The sequence below is a fragment of the Sceloporus occidentalis genome, unplaced genomic scaffold, assembly GCF_023333645.1.
Source record: "Sceloporus occidentalis isolate IW3139 unplaced genomic scaffold, rSceOcc1.0.p SCAF_20, whole genome shotgun sequence".
Lineage (NCBI taxonomy): Eukaryota > Metazoa > Chordata > Lepidosauria > Squamata > Phrynosomatidae > Sceloporus > Sceloporus occidentalis.
Window position 1 is genome coordinate 4,643,310 of NW_028317000.1, and position 19,288 is coordinate 4,662,597.

A 19,288-nucleotide genomic window follows, 5' to 3' on the forward strand; every position below is an offset into this window, starting at 1 on the left:
CCATGCCCCCCACTTTGCCCACCCCTGGTCTAGAGGATTGTCGGGGTCCGCTACTACAACCCTGATCTGCCGAAACTACAACAACTGGCCTACCTGGTGAAGACCAGCTGCTTTGAGCTCCTTGGAGGAAGGTCAGGGTAAGCAAGGTGGTGATACATGAAGAGATGGAGAAAAACCCATTTAATCATCCGCGGCAGTGCTCCTTCTAAACCATCAATGCTCATCTTTTCAATGGCTCTGATCAATGACTAGTTAACAGGAAAATTTGCAGCTAAATATATATACATTTTAAATTTCAAGTGAGTAGCTCTAACGCAGATCAGAGATAGTGTTTCTGTGGGTTTTTCAAGCTCTGTGGCCGTGTCCTAGAAGAGTTTATTCCTGACATTTCACCTGCATCTGTGGTTGATGTCTTATATATAGATTGTATATGATTCTCTGAAGGTGCCAGCCATAGATGCTGGCAAAACGTCAGGAATAAACTCTTCCAGGACATGGCTGCATAGACTGAAATACCCACAAAAAACTATTCACCAATGTAATCCTATGGGCAAGTATTCCCCAATGGTTCTCTATGGGCAAGCGTTCTCCTATGTTTCCCTATGGGCAAGTCTTCCCCATTGCATTCTCTATGGGCAACTATGGGTTCTCTATGGGCAAGTGTTCTATGTTTCCCTATGGGCAAGTATTCCCCAATGGTTATCTGTGGGCAAGTACGGGTTCTCTATGGGCAAGTGTTCTCCTATGTGTCCCTATGGGCAAATATTCCCCAATGATACTCTGTGGGCAAGTATGGGTTCTCTATGGGCAAGTGTTCTCCTATGTGTCCCTATGGGCATGTATTCCCCATTGCATTCTCTATGGGCAAGTATGGGTTCTCTATGGGCAAGTGTTCTCCTATGTGTCCCTATGGGCATGTATTCCCCATTGCATTCTCTATGGGCAAGTATGGGTTCTCTATGGGCAAGTGTTCTCCTATGTGTCCCTATGGGCATGTATTCCTCATTGCATTCTCTATGGGCAAGTATGGGTTCTCCATGGGCAAGTGTTCTCCTATGTGTCCCTATGGGCATGTATTCCTCATTGCATTCTCTATGGGCAAGTATGGGTTCTCTATGGGCAAGTGTTCTCCTATGTGTCCCTATGGGCAAGTCTTCCCCATTGCATTCTCTATGGGCAAGTATGGGTTCTCTATGGGCAAGTGTTCTCCTATGCAAGTCTTCCCCATTGCATTCTCTATGGGCAAGTATGGGTTCTCTATGGGCAAGTGTTCTCCTATGTGTCCCTATGGGCAAGTCTTCCCCATTGCATTCTCTATGGGCAAGTATGGGTTCTCTATGGGCAAGTGTTCTCCTATGTTTCCCTATGGGCAAGTCTTCCCCATTGCATTCTCTATGGGCAAGTATGGGTTCTCTATGGGCAAGTGTTCTCCTATGTGTCCCTATGGGCATGTATTCCCCATTGCATTCTCTATGGGCAAGTATGGGTTCTCTATGGGCAAGTGTTCTCCTATGTGTCCCTATGGGCATGTATTCCCCATTGCATTCTCTATGGGCAAGTATGGGTTCTCTATGGGCAAGTGTTCTCCTATGTGTCCCTATGGGCATGTATTCCCCATTGCATTCTCTATGGGCAAGTATGGGTTCTCTATGGGCAAGTGTTCTCCTATGTGTCCCTATGGGCATGTATTCCCCATTGCATTCTCTATGGGCAAGTATGGGTTCTCTATGGGCAAGTGTTCTCCTATGTGTCCCTATGGGCATGTATTCCTCATTGCATTCTCTATGGGCAAGTATGGGTTCTCCATGGGCAAGTGTTCTCCTATGTGTCCCTATGGGCATGTATTCCTCATTGCATTCTCTATGGGCAAGTATGGGTTCTCTATGGGCAAGTGTTCTCCTATGTGTCCCTATGGGCAAGTCTTCCCCATTGCATTCTCTATGGGCAAGTATGGGTTCTCTATGGGCAAGTGTTCTCCTATGCAAGTCTTCCCCATTGCATTCTCTATGGGCAAGTATGGGTTCTCTATGGGCAAGTGTTCTCCTATGTGTCCCTATGGGCAAGTCTTCCCCATTGCATTCTCTATGGGCAAGTATGGGTTCTCTATGGGCAAGTGTTCTCCTATGTTTCCCTATGGGCAAGTCTTCCCCATTGCATTCTCTATGGGCAAGTATGGGTTCTCTATGGGCAAGTATGGGTTCTCTATGGGCAAGTGTTCTCCTATGTGTCCCTATGGGCATGTATTCCCCATTGCATTCTCTATGGGCAAGTATGGGTTCTCTATGGGCAAGTGTTCTCCTATGTGTCCCTATGGGCATGTATTCCCCATTGCATTCTCTATGGGCAAGTATGGGTTCTCTATGGGCAAGTGTTCTCCTATGTTTCCCTATGGGCAAGTCTTCCCCATTGCATTCTCTATGGGCAAGTATGGGTTCTCTATGGGCAAGTGTTCTCCTATGTGTCCCTATGGGCATGTATTCCCCATTGCATTCTCTATGGGCAAGTATGGGTTCTCTATGGGCAAGTGTTCTCCTATGTTTCCCTATGGGCAAGTCTTCCCCATTGCATTCTCTATGGGCAAGTATGGGTTCTCTATGGGCAAGTGTTCTCCTATGTGTCCCTATGGGCATGTATTCCCCATTGCATTCTCTATGGGCAAGTATGGGTTCTCTATGGGCAAGTGTTCTCCTATGTGTCCCTATGGGCATGTATTCCCCATTGCATTCTCTATGGGCAAGTATGGGTTCTCTATGGGCAAGTGTTCTCCTATGTGTCCCTATGGGCATGTATTCCCCATTGCATTCTCTATGGGCAAGTATGGGTTCTCTATGGGCAAGTGTTCTCCTATGTGTCCCTATGGGCATGTATTCCCCATTGCATTCTCTATGGGCAAGTATGGGTTCTCTATGGGCAAGTGTTCTCCTATGTGTCCCTATGGGCATGTATTCCTCATTGCATTCTCTATGGGCAAGTATGGGTTCTCTATGGGCAAGTGTTCTCCTATGCAAGTCTTCCCCATTGCATTCTCTATGGGCAAGTATGGGTTCTCTATGGGCAAGTGTTCTCCTATGTTTCCCTATGGGCAAGTCTTCCCCATTGCATTCTCTATGGGCAAGTATGGGTTCTCTATGGGCAAGTGTTCTCAACTTATTTTCTTCTCCAGACGAGTGATTTGAGCCATTTTGCCCAATTCCGAAAATGGCCATTTTTGAAAATCCTTTTCCAGTTTTGGTGGTTTTGCACCGAAAATGGCATTTTCTACATAGGAAGTAGCAGAAAACATTAACACTATTAACACTGTTAACACTAACGATCGCACGTGAATTTTGTGTCAAATGCACAACCAATTATATATTTTCTATGCAGAAGGTAATAATATTTCTGCAGAGGAACATTAGTTTCTATGGAGAAAATGCTGTTTTCTGTAGACTATCACAGGATAAATCCCCATCTTGGCTTAGTTTTGCATTTTACCTCCGCCTTCTTTTTTTCCGTCTAGCTTCTGTTCTAGCTTCTTTTAGGACATTATTATTACTGTATTATTATTATTATTATTATTATCTCTATCCCGCGCTTTTCCCTAAACTGGGACGCAGAGCAGGCTTCACAACATTAAAAAACAGAACCATTTAAAAACACAGGGAAAAGTACATTGGAAAGGAATTAAATTATTAGAATATTGAAACAGATAGGCATTAAAAGAATAAAGCACATTTTAGGTTGTTCTAATTGGTGATAGATAGATAGATGATAGATAGATAGATAGATAGATGATAGACAAAGGGAGAGAGAGAAGATAGATAGATAGATAGATAGCTAGATAGCTAGCTAGATAGATAGATCTCTCTATATAGAGAGAGATAGGGATAGGGAGATGATTAGATAGATAGAGAGAGAGAGATCTATATATATATAGAGAGAGCTCTATCTATCTATCTATATATAGAGAGAGCTCTCTATCTGTCTGTCTGTCTGTCTGTCTATCTAGATATATAGAGAGATAGGGATAGGGAGATGATAGATAGATAGATAGATAGAGCTCTCTCTCTCTCTCTCTCTCTCTCTCTCTATATATATATATATATATATATATATAGAGAGAGAGAGAGAGAGAGAGAGAGAGGGATAGGGAGATGATTAGATAGATGATAGAGAGAGAGAGAGGGAGAGATGATAGATAGAGATAGATAGAGAGATCTAGAGAGATAGATATAGATAGAGCTATAGATAGATCCACGTATTTTCATAAGGACTCATTTATGTATTTCTTTGGTGCTTTATACTTTCTTGTCTTGGTTTTTTTGCCATTTTTGATTTTCTAATTTGCTCTTTTCTTGCTTCTCTGCCTCTTCATCTTCATAGAGATTTGCGTAGTATTTTGTGAATTTAATCTTTATTTTCTCTTGGGACCAAACCAATTCTTCAATTTTTCACATCTCCGATCTCCTCTTTTTGCTTTACTTTTTTTTCTAGCTTCGTGATCATTTCCTTCTCTCCTTTATTTACTATGTGACCTCTTTGAATTAAGAGTATTAACTGCATCCCAAATGGTTTTAATTTCTGTTTCTTCAATTATGTTTTCTTCTAGGGAAATGTTTCTTGTTGCTTTTTATCTCTTGTAAAAATGGTTCATTTAATAGTTAGCATCACATTTAACCTCCAATTATTCCAACATTTCTAATAGAATTGGATTGTGGTTTGGAGTCGATCTTGGGTATAATTTCTTCTATCGCTTTTATATTTGGAAGCAATGGATTAGATATTATGAAGATGTCAATTTTTTGATCATGAACTGTATTGGTTTGAATAAAAAATAAATCCCTGGTTTGTTTGTTGGTGTGTTTACTTTGCATCGGTCCTTCTTTTCTCTTCTGTTTTTTTATTCCTTTCCTCTCTTTACCTTCCTTCCTTGCTATTTCTTTTCTGTTCCTTTATTCTTCTTTCCCCCCCTCCCTCCTTCTCACCCTCTTTTCTTTTATTCCTATTTTCTGTTTGTTCTACCTTACTTCCTTCCCTCTTTTCTGTTTTACATTCTTCCTTTTTAAACCTCTTTATCCTTTTTTACTTCCTTCCTTGAGTCTTCTGCTCTTTTGTTCTATTTTTTCGTTTCCCCTTCTTCCCTGTTTCCTTTACCTTCCTTTCTTCTTTCCCAATTTTTCATGTTTCTTTTTTCTTCTCTTTTTCCTGTTTCTCCTTCCTTCCTTCTGTCCCTCTTACTATGTTTCCCCCTTTTCTGTTTCTTCTACCTTCCTTTCTTCCTTGTTTAGCTCTTTTCTTTTTTATTTTACATTCCTCTTTTCCTATTTCTTTTCATCTTCCTACCCTCCTTTCTTTTCCTCTTTTCTTGCTGTTAATTGTTTCCTTTTCTTATTTTCTTCCTGCCATCTTTTCTTTTATTTCCTTTCCCATCCATCCTTCTCTCTTTCCAGCTTTAGCCCTTTTTATTTTATTTTATTTTATTTTCTGTTACTTTTACTTTACTTTCTTTCCTGTTTTTCATTTTGTTTCTTTTACCTTCCTTTCTTCTTTCCCATAATTTCATCTGTTTCTTTTACCTTTCTCTCTTTTCTGTTTCTTTTTCATCCTTCCTTCCCTCCTATCTCTCCCTTTGTTTCTTCTCTCGTCTCCTTTTTTCCTTTAATAGGCCTCCTTTACCTATTTCCTTTTATCTTCCTTCCTTCTCCCCTCCTTTCATTCCCTCTTTTCATCTGTATTTCTTTTAGCTTATTTCTTTCTGTCCTATAGGATGGAAGGAAGAAAGCTGAAAGAAAAGAGGGAAGGAGAAAGAAAGAAAAGAGATGGATGGATGGGGAAAAAGAGGGAAGGGAGGAAGGAAAAAGGAACAAGAAAGAAGTAAAGTAGAAGAAATAACTAAGGGGAAGAGGAAGGAAGGAGGGAAGGAGGAAAAAAGAAAAGAGACAGGGAAGAAAGCTGGCAAGGGAGAAATGAAATAAACACAAAGAAAAGAAGTGAAAAAGGGAAAGAAGGAAAAAGAACATAAAATAAAAGGGGGAAGGAAGAGAGGCGAAAGAAAGGGGGGAAAGGAATGAAGGTAAAAGATATAGACAGATAAAAAAATAAAGAAGGGAATGAAGATTTAAGAAAAGAGGTAAAGAACAAAGGAATGTAAAAGACACAAAAAGGGGGAATAGGTAAACGGAAGAAAGGAAGGGAAAAGTAACAGAAAAAAGGATAAGATGGTAAGAGTGAAGGAAGGAAGGAAGGGAAAAAAGGTTGAAAAGAACTATGGAAAAAGCAAAGGATGGCAGGAAGGAAGGAAGGAAGGAAAGGGAATGAAAGAAATATTTTGGAGGGCCCTAACGCCAACCCGTCGCTACGTTTTCTTGGCAGGATTTGCACAGAGGGCCTTTTGGCCCTTGCCTTTCTCTGGCTAGGACTTGCTCGAAGCTCTCCAAAGTGGTGTATTAGCATGTCACACTCTCTCAGCCTCAGGGAAAGGCAAAGGCAAACCCACCGCCGGACAAATCCTGCCAAGAAAACACTGCAAGAGGGTCGTCCCAAGTCAGAAATGACCCGAAAGCACACAACGACGACCAAGGAGCGAGTGCTAATTGTACTCGCACACATACTACTAAGTACTGAGGCCATAAAACCATTCAGCCGCACCATTTTTTACCCCAATGGACTCCTGGGTCCAAAACCATAATGCGGTTTGAGACCGCTTTAACTGCCCTGGCTCAGTGCTAGAGAATCCTGGGAATCCTCCATGTCGACATCACACCAAACTACAGTTCCCAGAATCCCCTAGCGTGAGCCAGGGCTGAGTTAAAGCGGTCTCAAACCGCATTATTTCTGCAGACAACATACCAATGAAACCTAACTTTCGGTGGCCAAATATAGTCCTGATCCATCCACTTTTCATCCCACTTTTCCAGCGGCTTTGGAAATGTCCCACTTTCCCGCTTTCCACTTTGTTCTAAGCTGACGTCGAATGGTGCAAACCGAGTTCGAAGTGCAAAAGTAACTTGCATGATTATAACTTGGGGCGGACGGCAGAAAATAATAGTAATAATAAGATGGAAATAATAGTAATAATAATGCCCTTCCCTATAGATTAAGGCAAACAAACGAACCAAAAAGCAAATTGTTGCAGCCTTACGTAGCTTATATGTTCTTCCTATTCAACACCTTTATTCCTTGGATGAATGAAATGGATAGATGTAGGATGGGGGACACCTGGGTTAACAACCCCCATGAAAAAGGGATCTAGGAGTCCTAGTAGATCACAAGTTGAGCATGAGTCAAGAGTACGATGCGGCAGCTAACAAGGCCAATGCGATTCTAAATTGCACCAACAGACGTATAGGGCCTAAATCAAGGGACGTAATAGTGCTACTCTATTCTGCTTTGGTCAAACCTCACCAGGAATATTGTGTCTAGTTCTGGGTATCACAACTGAAGAAGGATATGGATCGTGTCTAAAGGAGGGCAACCAAAATGGTGAAGGGCCTGGAAACCATGAAGCCCTATGAGGAAGGACTTAGGGAGCTGGGGATGTTTAGCCTGGAGAAGAGAAGGTTAAGAGGTGATATGATAGCCCTGTTTAAATACTTGAAGGGATGTCGTACTGAGGAGGGAACAAGCTTGTTTTCTGCTGCTCCAGACCTTAGAAGGTCTCAGAGTCCAAGAAGGGTCTTCCCAACAGCGGGCGCAGCTCAGTAAGGAAAGGTGCCTTGCTATGAAATGCGTTGGTTCCCAAACTTTAGCCTTCCATATGTTTTGGACTTGAGCTCCCAGAAGTCCTGAGCACTGAGAGTTGAAATCCAAAAAGCCTGGAGGACCAAAGTTTGGGAATCGTTGCTACAGACCCTGAAGCTGCAAGTTCGAATCTTCTAACAGACCTAGGCTTGTTTGGGTTGAAAAGTCAAGTTTGGGACCAGAAGTTAAAGGTGTAAGAAGGTGGCCCACCTTCTTATATTTCAGTAAGGAGTCCTGGACTCTTACAAGTGAAGGACTTAGGTTTGTTTGGGTTGAAAAGTCAAGTTTGGGACCTGAATTAAAAGTACTTAGAAGGTGTCTCACCTTCTTAGGTCTCAGGAGTTCTGGATGTTTGCAAGTTCAAACCCCAATGCATTGGCATGAGGTCTTTTGGGTCGAAGTCCATGCAGTAAATGTCCTGAGAACATCCTTTTATGGGACTTAAAACCCTTGTTATGAGTTTTAATGCTGGGATCGCTTGGGACTCCGGTTGATAAGGATTTGGATGCACAGCCTCCAATGTAGACCTAATGTGGCAAGCTTTTTCAGAAGTCCTATTTGAAGGTCTGACCCAACGTTTGGATCAGGATCGAGCAGTTCTTGAAAGTCTCGGTTCGAATCAACGTGGATCAGAACACAGACCGCCGAGTCCTGATGCAAATCCCAGATCGAAATGTTTTCGAAATCTGATTTCAAACCATCAATATCCGAAGGTTTGGTGGGCGTAGGATGATGGGTGTTGAAGTACCGCAACAGTTGAGGACAACATGAAAGTGCTCAGTACTGTCGCCCTTCCCATGAAAAGGATAAGCAAAGGATGTCTTTATGTCTGGTTGTTAAACTATGGATGGATGATGGGATTCGGAGAGCGAAGTGGAGCATGCCATCTCCTCAAATGTCAACTTCTGGTGTTTAAGAGTAAATATCAAGCTAATAATAACAACAGGCAGATGGCCTGGGCAACTGCCATCTTTAATCCTGAACTAAGGGTTATCAAAAAAGAACGTTTGACGGTTTGGTCCAGGTTCCTTAAAGCAATGGCACTGCCAGATCACATCTCCCATCAACCCTCACCACTGGCTAGGGTTGATGGGAGTTGCAGTCTAACATCCCCTGCTCTAATGCTTTCTGATCTGACATCCCAATCCCACAACAGTTATTCACGGTTACGTTGTGCTCCAACATTTCTCAAAATGGATGGGACACATGTGGTTGAGCAACATCAATGCGCGTTCGAGATGGCAAAGGTTATCAATGGGGAAGGACCCACAAGCAAGGAGAGGCTGCAGCCATTTGCATTCGAACCTATTGGAGAGGACACCATTTTGCTCCCTCCTCTCTTCTCCTTTTCCTCTCTGTTGGGTAAATTGAACGCAAGCTACTTTTGCCATTTCAACTCAGTTTGCAGCAATTGTAGTAAGTTGAGGACAAAGTAGAAAAGCAGTACGCTCGTCCCTCCATGTTTGCGGCGTTGACTTTTGTGGATTTGATTATTGACGGGTTTTATTAATGTGTTCTCTCTAGGAATATCTAGGTTCTCCAGCGCAACTCTGTGGTCAACTTGAACCAAAACTCGCACCAAAGGACTTAGAGATTCCTAGAGAGAATGCTCTATTAGGCATTTGTAACTCCTCCGGCGCAACTCTATGGTCAATGTCTGACAGATGTGGACCACAGAGTTGCACTGGAGGACCTAGAGATTCCTAGAGAGGAGTTCTCTCAGGTAAAAACATGGTGTCTTTGTTCTTTCCATATCCATGGGGGTCTTGTGCCACTAAGCTTAGCAAATAAGTATACATGGAAGGGACCGAGGGAACAGAGCCACAAGAGTACTTACCTTCCCGCTGCTGCTGCTGTTGTGGTGGCGGCTGCTGGGTGATGATGGTGGCTGGCTGTTGCGGGAAGGCTGGGCTGACCAGTCCGTAGGCGGCCGGATAAGCGGCTGTGGGATGGAGAGAACAGCACTGGTCAACACCAGCGAGTAGACATGTTAGCCCCCTGCCCAAATCTGGTCTCCCACCCATATATACCTGTATAGTGTTGCATCCCGGCGTATGCCTGTTGCAAGGGGTCCACAGGGGCTGCTGGGCTCTGTGCTGTGGCAAAGAGGGAAGAGCATCACACTTGTAAGATAATCCTGGCATTTGACTCTTAGTCAAAGCAGTTGGATACGTTGCCCAACTCAGTCCAACATCCGACTTCCAGCCAAGGCCAGCTGGACGCCTCCAGGAACCCCATGCATGAAGCAACCACAAAATGCGTTTGTATATATATGTTGTTAGCCGCCTTGGGTCCCACTTTGGGAGAAAGGCAGGATAAAAATAAAATAAATATAATAAATACAGTATAATAAATAAATAACCCTGCTTTGCCTTTGTATGTCCCTGGAATTTGGTTCTTGGAGGGAGAATACCTCTGGATGTGGAGGGTTTTTTTTATCTTTAAGCATTATGTGATGCTCAGGCCAAAAGGTCCACCCCATTGAGCATCTTGGTTCACACAGGGGTTAACCAGATACACTTCCAGAAACAACACAAAACAAGGCACAGTGGTGGTGATAGTTTAACTGATTTAATGCCATATTGCCTTAGCACCACAAATGGGCTTTTTTGGAATTATTCCGAGTTCCAAACCTTGCTGTTCGTGTGTCCACTGGACTTCAATGTCAGTCTATCCCTCCAGAGCTTGGCTGTTACAGCGCTGTGGCAGCATTGTCCTCCAGACCTGGCTGTTATGACGCCATTACATTGGAGGGTAGCGCTGTCGCAGTGTAACAGCCAAGTTCTGGAAGGAACTGCTGTCATGGTGTTGTGATAGCCAGGTCCAGAGAACAGCACTGTCATGGTGTCATGGCAGTGCAGCCCTCTGGAACTTGGCTGTTATGGCGCTGTGCTAGTGCGGCCCTCTGATCCTCGCTTTTGTGGCGCCATGGCATCATGTCACCATGTGCTCTCACTCTTCACCCCATCTTCAAATAGTGCTGCTCATAGCCACAGGAACAATGCCCTGCACCCAAGACCTGGAGGATTTCCCAACCACTGCTGCCAGTGAAAGACATGGCTGAGTGCGCGCACTTGTGTCAGGAGGTGAAGACTGGGAGACATCACCCCACAAGGGATCTGCAAAGCTCTGCAGTGATTTTAAGGGCCCCGGAAAAGATGTTTGGTAGAGCTCTCACCCTCACTATGGCCCTTAAGGCCCCTGGCTCCCCTTGTCTTTCTTGCGCACCAACACTTTGACCAAAGGACCCCCTAGCTGCCCCCTTGGACCTTTCCACTGCCCACTTTGGGAATCCCTGGTTTAGAAGATGCTCAGGAGTGGGACACCTGGGGCGGAAAGACTTAATATGAGGAGCAGTGTGCATGCCAACAGAAAGGAGACGGATTCGGGGAGGTCGTTTTGGGCACAGCAGGTACCTGGGTACGGGTGGACGCCATTCGTGTAAATGGCCTCAGAGGCGGGCTGCCCGGTGCTCTGCGTGGGGACAGGGCTGTAGCCGTTGACGCTGAGGGTGGCCGGGATGGCAGACACTGGCGTGGCGGCGATGGCAGGCGGCGTGCTGGTACCTGTCGGACAAAGGAGACACGTGAAGGTCCCGTGGGCATCACCACCGCAGCCTCTGGTTTTGTATCCATTCAGCAAATGGTACCCCATTTTTTTTACCTCCCTCATTTAGATGTCTCTCCGCCAAGTGGCTCACTAAAGAAGGAATGGAATAATCTGCCTAACCTTGACCAAACCCTGTGCTGCTTGTGGAGAAAGAACTATATATGGGTAAATCTAGGAAAGCTCATGCTGCCAACCTCTTTCTTTGCGTTAGTCTCAAAAGTGCTACAAGATCTCTCTACAGAGTGTTTGGTCTGCTCTGGACAAGGTGGAGCGGAAATGGTATGGCGGTACTCCGTCCACCCATCGTCCGGGCTTTACCCAGCTTACCTGAGGAGGGCGTGATGGGGGTGATGGGGGTGGCGATGAGGCCGTTGGGGTTGATGGTGGCCATTTGCTGCATCTGGACCGCAGCCATCGTCGCCATGGGGTTGAGGTAGGCGGAGTGCGCGGCGACGAGAGCCGCCTGTTGCTGCATTAGCTGGCGGGAAGAAGAGAGAGAAAGCCAACGTTATTGGATCCAATATCCCCAGAGGCTACTGCAAGTCCCATCAGCCCTTTTTTGTGGCATACCCCATTCTCTGAAAATGAACCCCCTGCCTCTTCCGCTTGTCCATCCCATTCCTAGAACCCTTTCCATGGGAGCTCAATAAGCACGGATCTTCCCTTTCTCCACAAAGGGTCGAGATGGAGCGAATCCTCAAAACGTGTCCCATCTTCATCACCTCAAGAAGGAAATGGCCACTGCCCAATGGTTGGACTCTACCACTTCGTCCTGAAGATCAGTGGTTTCCAAACTTTGGTCCTCCAGATGTTTGGACTTCAGCTCCCAGCATTCTTGACCACTGACCAAACTAGCTGGGCTTCTCGAGCTGGAAGTCAAAAACATCTAGAGGACCACAGTTTGGGAACCACTGGTTTACATGATCATGTAGTGTCCAGATGCGCACTAGAGAATGCCCAGATGGGCCTCGGTTTCCATGGCGCATCAGGCCATGCGCATTGCTTACTCCACCGCTGCACAACAGATGCCCCAGGTTGTAATGTCATGGCAGCTCCTCAGTTGTCACCCCAAACATACTGGCATAAATAGGAAGCAGGTACAAAAATCTAAAGTGGTTGCCCAAGTATTAAATTCAATTTTGGTGCACCGGGAACGCTGTTTTGTGCACAAGTCGCATTGTTATGTGCGCAAGTAACACCATTTTGTGCGCAAGTCATATGCAAATCCTAAGCAGAATGCCGGCCAGAAGGACGCGCAAGTGATGTGTGACTAAATGCCCTTCCAATGGTTCCTTTGCTACTGGGATACATGCCCCACGACAACCACAGTCCATCACATACACATGCGCACCCCAAAAGCTAGCCTCCCGAACCCGTGCCCATCTTCTTACTGCTTGGGTGTAGGCGCTGTAAGCCCCAAACTGCAGCGCGATGGGGCTGAACATGCCCAGCTGGTTGGCCACTTGCTGCATGCGTCGGAGCCCCCGCTCTTTCTCGGTGTCCGCGAATTTGACCACTAGGCTTGAGGAGGCGCCCTGCGATGGGTAGGAGAGGGTCAGACATTGGTGCCAAGGATGGAGAAAAGAAAGAAAACGAAGGCCCCCCAAGGCTACGCTGGCTGAAACGCCCCCATTGACTAACCCTGTCTTGTCCGTTTTGATAATTTTAACGGTATTGTTTTATTGTTACTGTTTATGATTTATTGGTTATGGCGGGTGGGTGGGTTTCTGGGATATTGTATTTTATGTACACTTGTCCCTCCATATTCGCTAGGTTTAGGGGCACAAGATCCCTATGAATATGGAAAAACCACAAATAACAAAAACGCCATGTTTTTAGCGGAGAGGACACCTCTCTAGGTCTTCCAGTGCAACTCTGTGGCCAACGTCCGACAGACACTGACACAGTACTGCAATGGAGGAGCTACAAAGGCCTAGTAGAGTGTTCTCTCTAGAAATCTCTAGGTCCTCCAGCGCAACTCTGTGGCCAACGTCCGACAGACACTGACACAGTACTGCAATGGAGGAGCTACAAAGGCCTAGTAGAGTGTTCTCTCTAGAAATCTCTAGGTCCTCCAGTGCAACTCTGTGGCCAACGTCCAACAGACACTGACCATAGAGTTGCGCCGGAGGAGCTACAAAGGCCTAGTAGAATATTCTCTCTAGGAATCTCTAGGTCTTTCAGTGCCACTTTTAGTTAAAGTTGACCACAGAGTTGCACTGGAGGACCTAAAGATTCCTAGAGAGGATACTCTACTAGGGCTTTGTAGCTCCTCCATTGCAGTACTGTGGTCAGTGTCTGTTGGACGTTGGCCACAGAGTTGCGCTAGAGGACCTAGAAATTCCTAGAGAGTGTCCTCTCCGCTAAAAACATGGCGGATATTCCTAGAGAGAACATATTAATCAACAATGACAACAACAATAATTATCTGATGCAGAAATGGCCTGGGATGGTACTAACTTAGCAACCCTAGACTTGCTAGTAGCCCTAGACATTCTCTCTACGGAAACCGGGCTATTTCCGCGACATTAAGACTGGCGCCAAATGCATTCGGCGCCATTTGCGGGGGCCCATGGAAAACCCCACTTAACCCAGTGCATTTGACACCAGGTCCCTTACCGCGTCTTTTTTAAAATGCCGGAGCGATCCGGATCTTCGGTAGTGTGAGTACGCTACCGAATTGATCGCGCGGTACCTTTTGTATAAGGGACACCATTTTACTATGCCATTGTATTTAATGGGCATCCATGGATTTTGGTATACACAGGGGGATACTGGATACCATTTTGTATCGCAAAATTGGGCTCAGTCCTGCCATAGAGCATTTGGGGACATTTTGGGGACAATCGGAGCCGCAAGCGCAGCATCGCGCTCCCCGTTCAAAGTCCGAGAGCGAGCCTGGCCTTTATTTTTCCAGGTCAGTCGACAATCAAAGCCTTTCTCAGCATCGCTTCTCTCTCTGCCTTCAACCTTGGCTTGAAACGCAGGAATTAATCAATGGCTCCAGGCCAAGAGATTAAACGTTGCCGTTCGGTAATAATGGTTGCCCATCAGGTTGAACGCACAGCTTCGCAGGCCTGGTTGCGAAGTTGGCGACCCTGATCCGAGTTGTCGATGTTCCTTTTAATTTCCCCCCTTCTTCCAGACAGCCAATCTGCCTTGTTTGTAAACAAAACTGTATGGATAAATCTCACAAATCTAAATTTTGGGGAAGGCGCAATAGACAAAACCAGCCACTTGGGGACGCCAAAGGAAAGGGATGAATTAAAAGGATGAGTTTTTAACTGTATTTAAAAATGGATTTGATGAAAGATGGGGAAGGACCCCACAATTTTACTTTACTTTAATATGTTTTGCAAATCGTAAACCGAGGCGTACTCACGGGCAACGTGCGGCTTCCGTGCAACGTGTTAATGGCCGCCTGCGCTTCCGCGTGGGTCTGGAACTTCACAAAGGCGCAGCCTGGAAGGGAAAGGAGAGGAGGACAAAAAGGCGCAAATCAGAGATAAAGAAAGTGGACCACAGACAGACTCTCTCATAGGCTCTGTGCCAAGTCCCAGGCGACGACGCAAAACCACTGGGGTCTGATGACAATTCTGTCATCTTTCATCTATCTATCTATGTATCTATTCATCCATCTATCTATCACATTCCTTTTCAATCTATCGTCTATCATATTTAGATAGATAGCTGTAAATATGATAGGTGATAGATTGAAAATGATAGATAGATAGATAGATAGATAGATAGATAGATAGATAGATAGATAGATAGATCTGTCTGTCTATTTCTATCATAGTGATATTCTTTTGGTCTATCTATCATCTATCTATCCGTCTATCTGTCTATCTGTCTATCTTATCTATCTATCATATTTATATTCTTCCATCTGTCATATTTATGTTCTATCTGTCCTTCATAGTTATATTCTATAATCTATCTATCTATCTATCTATCTATCTATCTATCTATCTATCTATCCATCTTTTCATCCATCTATCTATCATATTCATTTTCAATCTATCATCTATCATATTTAGATAGCTATAAATATGATAGGTGATAGATTGAAAATGATAGATAGATAGATAGATAGATAGATAGATAGATAGATAGACAGACAGACAGACAGACAGACAGACAGACAGACAGACAGACAGACAGACAGACAGACAGACAGACCAATATTCTGTTGGTCTGTCTGTCTCTCTCTCTCTCTATCATATTTATATTCTTCCATCTGTCATATTTATGTTCTCTCCGTCCTTCATAGTTATATTCTATAATCTATCCATCTATCTATCTATCTATCTATCTATCTATCTATCTATCTATCTATCTATCTATCATCTCATAATTATATTCTACAATCTATCATATTGATATTGATATTCATATTCTATCTATCATATTTATATTATATCTGTCTATCATAGTTATAATCTATCTATCTATCTATCTATCTATCTATCTATCTATCTATCTATCTATCTATCTATCCATCCATCCATCCTAGTTAGCTCCAGTTTAAAAAGCATAAAACTAGGAGCTTGGCTGCCCAAATGGAAATCATAACAAAAGCAACGGCTGGTGAAACACAGAAAAACACCTCTCCTGGATGCTTTTGGGAAGAAGCTTTCAAATGGCCTCTACAAGCTTCTGAATATTTTTGTGAGCTTACTTTCCTTGGCCATTTCATTTCAGGCACAAATATTGTTCATTTTGAATATATATTGCTGAAACAAGTTGGATCTGCTCTCCTTGTCTGCGGTGTAGGAACCTGTCATTCCCATATTATTTCTACCCTATATCAAATTTTCTATCAAAGAAGTACAGCTCAGAAACACATCTGCTTTGTTGACTGATGGATGGCTGTCAATCTACCATTTCCATTTGAGACGGAGGAGAAAGCCATTTCCATTTAGGATGGAGGAGCCCTGGCTCATGCGCCACGACCAAAAGGCAATTATGGATGCATCCCAACATTTTCTTGGGTCACGGTGCACTAAGGACCATCACTGCGGAGTAACTTTTGGCTGGATCTGCCAAAGGTATTTGGGATGGGGGCCTGTTTCGTCGGCTCACCTTTGCTGGTGCCGTCGGGACCCCGGAGGACCGTGCATTCGTCGATGTTCCCGAAAGGCTCAAACATTTTCCGGACATCTTCGTCTGTCTGCTGCTTGCCCAGCATTCCTACAAACAGCTTTCGGTCTTCTAGGGATTGGGACAAAAAGAGAGAAGTCGGTCAGATAAAGGAGAATCCAATGAATTCTAACTCGGTTCGAACTCGGTCATCTCTTGGTATAAGGAAAGTCTCTGATTTGGGAGCCATAATACTAATACTAATACTAATAATATCATCATCCTTCCTCTCCCCTTCCTCCTGTTATATTTTGGGACTGTGTTACCTCCTCGACTTTCGCTGTCCGCTGGTTTCACCTGGATCGGCCGGTTCATCTGAAAGAAGAAGGAGAGACATTATGGATACCTTAACACCATGGCACTATATTATGGACATCATGGCACTGCATTATGGGCACCATAACACCATGGCACTGCATTATGGGCACCATAACACCATGGCACTGCATTATAAACACCACAGCCCTGCATTATGGATGCCATAACACCATGGCAGTATATTATGGACACCATGGCACTGCATTATGGGCACCATAACACCATGGCACTGCATTATGGACAATATACCACTGCATTATGGACATTATAACATCATAGCACTGCATTATGGCTACCATAACACCATGGCACTACATTATGGGCACCATAACATAATGGCACTGCATTATGGGCACCATAGCACTGCATTATGGACACCTTAACACCATGGCACTACATTATGCACTACCTACAGCATACAAAAAAGCACCAAGCAAGTTAGACCAGAGAAACCCACTGGAGGACCTTGGGGGAAATCACACTCTCTCAGCCTCAGACGAAGGCAAAAGCCTTCTGAATAAACCTTACCAAGAAAACCCTGCAATAGGTTTGCTGTGTAGAGCCATGACTCCTAAACTCTGGTCCTCTGGGCGTTTAGGGCTTCAGATCCCAGAAGCCTCAGCCGTTTTGACCAATGGTCTGAGGATTCTGGGAGCAGAGGTCCTAAAACATCTGGAAAGCTAGAGTTCGGGGATCACTGCCTTAGAGACATTGAAGGCACACAACAACAACAAAGCTAGGTCCATGCGAGGGACAGACACAATTGCTGCCCAACATTAACTGCTCAACTTAGTACAGAAGCAATAAAACCACAAAACCATCCAGAACATTTAATGCACATGCCTAGTTGGAGGGTTTAAGAGCCATGGAAAGTGTTCTTCTCTCCCGCCCTCGATCCCCTGCTTTCTGGATTAGAAAAGAGAGAGATTATCACAGCAGGCTGCAGGGACCTTTTCCCCGTAAAAGCATTTTTAATCATATTAAAGGCAAGGAGAGCGGAGAGGCCCTCGGAAAGCACCCAACGGCCGAAGGGAAAGGAGGAAACAGAGGGAGAAAGTTAAAGGGAGGAAACCGTTTTGTAAGGAAGGGCTCACAAGGTCCCATTTTGTTGCCGCCGGTTTCGGAAAGTCACCAAGAAAAGCCATTGGAAAGCCTGGATCACCATAGCTGCCAATGGTTTGCCATAGCGAAACACGAGAGCTCCTGCGCATTTCATGGTTATATACTTTATACAGTCAGCCCTCCTTATCCACGGATTCAAGCATCCACGGCTTGTAAACATTCAAAACAACGTACGAATTCCAAATAGCAAACCTTGATTTTTGCCATTTTATATAAGGGGCGCCATTTTGCGATGCCATTGTACTTAATGGGACTTGAGCATCTGCGGATTTGGGTATCCACCAAACCTGGATCCGAACTCCAGCGGATAACAAGGATCCGCTGTATATAGTGTTATGAGAATACACGCTTTTATGATAGTGTTAACATTGATAATGCGTAAGTTTTATAATTTCATCGCTCTTGAAGAAGGGTTTTGCACCAAAGCGTGCCAAGCGATACAGAGAAAGCCTTTTTGTATTGGCATGGTTTATCGGTATTTGTCGAACAACGCACATCTCTCTGCTTCTACTATTTTGGGGTTGTGTAGGAGATGGACTTCCACACAACCAAGTGCTAAAAAGTGTCCTCTTCTGTACAACTGTGACATGCCAAATGATGTCTCATGGATAAAAAGTGGGACATCTGTGGCCACTTTCGCCCATGTCGAATTTTATCGGTACCTGCGCAACCTGAACATCATTTCCGGTGCTCACCTGTTGGTTTCTGAGCTCAACCGAGAGACGCTTCCCCCAACTTGAAATACCCCAAAGGTCAGAAGATGGGATGCTTTTCAGGGTACCGCAAATCTCTCCATCCATTAAGATTAATTGACAAGATGTTGCCGATGTGGCCGCCACTGATATCCTCCCTAGTGAGATAATCCCAGACTAAAAATAGGGCAGTCGGCGGAGGCAGAAGGGATTATGGAAGTCCCTCCGAAAGGAGGCCGATCTCCTCGCCGGTTTATAGTGGCTCTATCAAATCCCATCTTTCCCGACAAGCCGAATGCGGAGTCTGAGTGGAGGGGATGGAACGATGCAATCGGCTGCTGTCATTCTGATATTCCAATAATCAATAATGTAATCATTGTCATCATCACCTAATAATCAATACAAGGCTCTAAGGCTTCTCTTTCCCTCCAGATTGCGCTTGGAGTATGTGGTAATGTCCTCTCCATCTCAAAAATGAACTCTTTTTGGGGGGAGAAAGAAATGCCAATCATCATCACGATCATCATCATCATTATTTTCATCATCATCAATACAATGCTCTAACATTTCTCCCACATTGTGCATGGAGTATTTGGTAATATCCTGGCCTCTCCATCTCAAAAATGAACTCATTTGGGGGAAAAAGAAATGCCAGTAATAATAATCGTAATAATAATAGTAATAAT

The 19,288-nt window shown here is 44.4% G+C and overlaps 1 protein-coding gene across 5 annotated transcripts in view; it reads right to left on the bottom strand.

The window, feature by feature from the left end:
• The window catches only part of LOC149301822 (CUGBP Elav-like family member 3-A), a 67,289-nt gene that overhangs the window by 10,954 nt on the left and 37,047 nt on the right, over nt 1-19,288 (bottom strand). For 2 of the 5 annotated variants that reach the window (XR_016272127.1, XM_089483212.1), the window contains exons 3-11: nt 16,737-16,785; nt 16,414-16,542; nt 14,711-14,790; nt 12,720-12,863; nt 11,656-11,806; nt 11,136-11,285; nt 9,750-9,815; nt 9,557-9,661; nt 94-120 (exon numbers count right to left, since the gene is read on the bottom strand). Coding sequence is in view for 4 of the 5 variants with exons in the window: in XM_089483212.1 (XP_089339338.1) it covers nt 94-120; nt 9,557-9,661; nt 9,750-9,815; nt 11,136-11,285; nt 11,656-11,806; nt 12,720-12,863; nt 14,711-14,790; nt 16,414-16,542; nt 16,737-16,785 (901 nt within the window). In the remaining variant the exon portion in view is untranslated. Of the gene's footprint in view, nt 1-93; nt 121-5,592; nt 5,762-9,556; nt 9,662-9,749; nt 9,816-11,135; nt 11,286-11,655; nt 11,807-12,719; nt 12,864-14,710; nt 14,791-16,413; nt 16,543-16,736; nt 16,786-19,288 lie in introns of those variants that run through there. The other 3 variants (XM_089483214.1, XM_089483216.1, XM_089483215.1) reach the window with 3 other exon arrangements.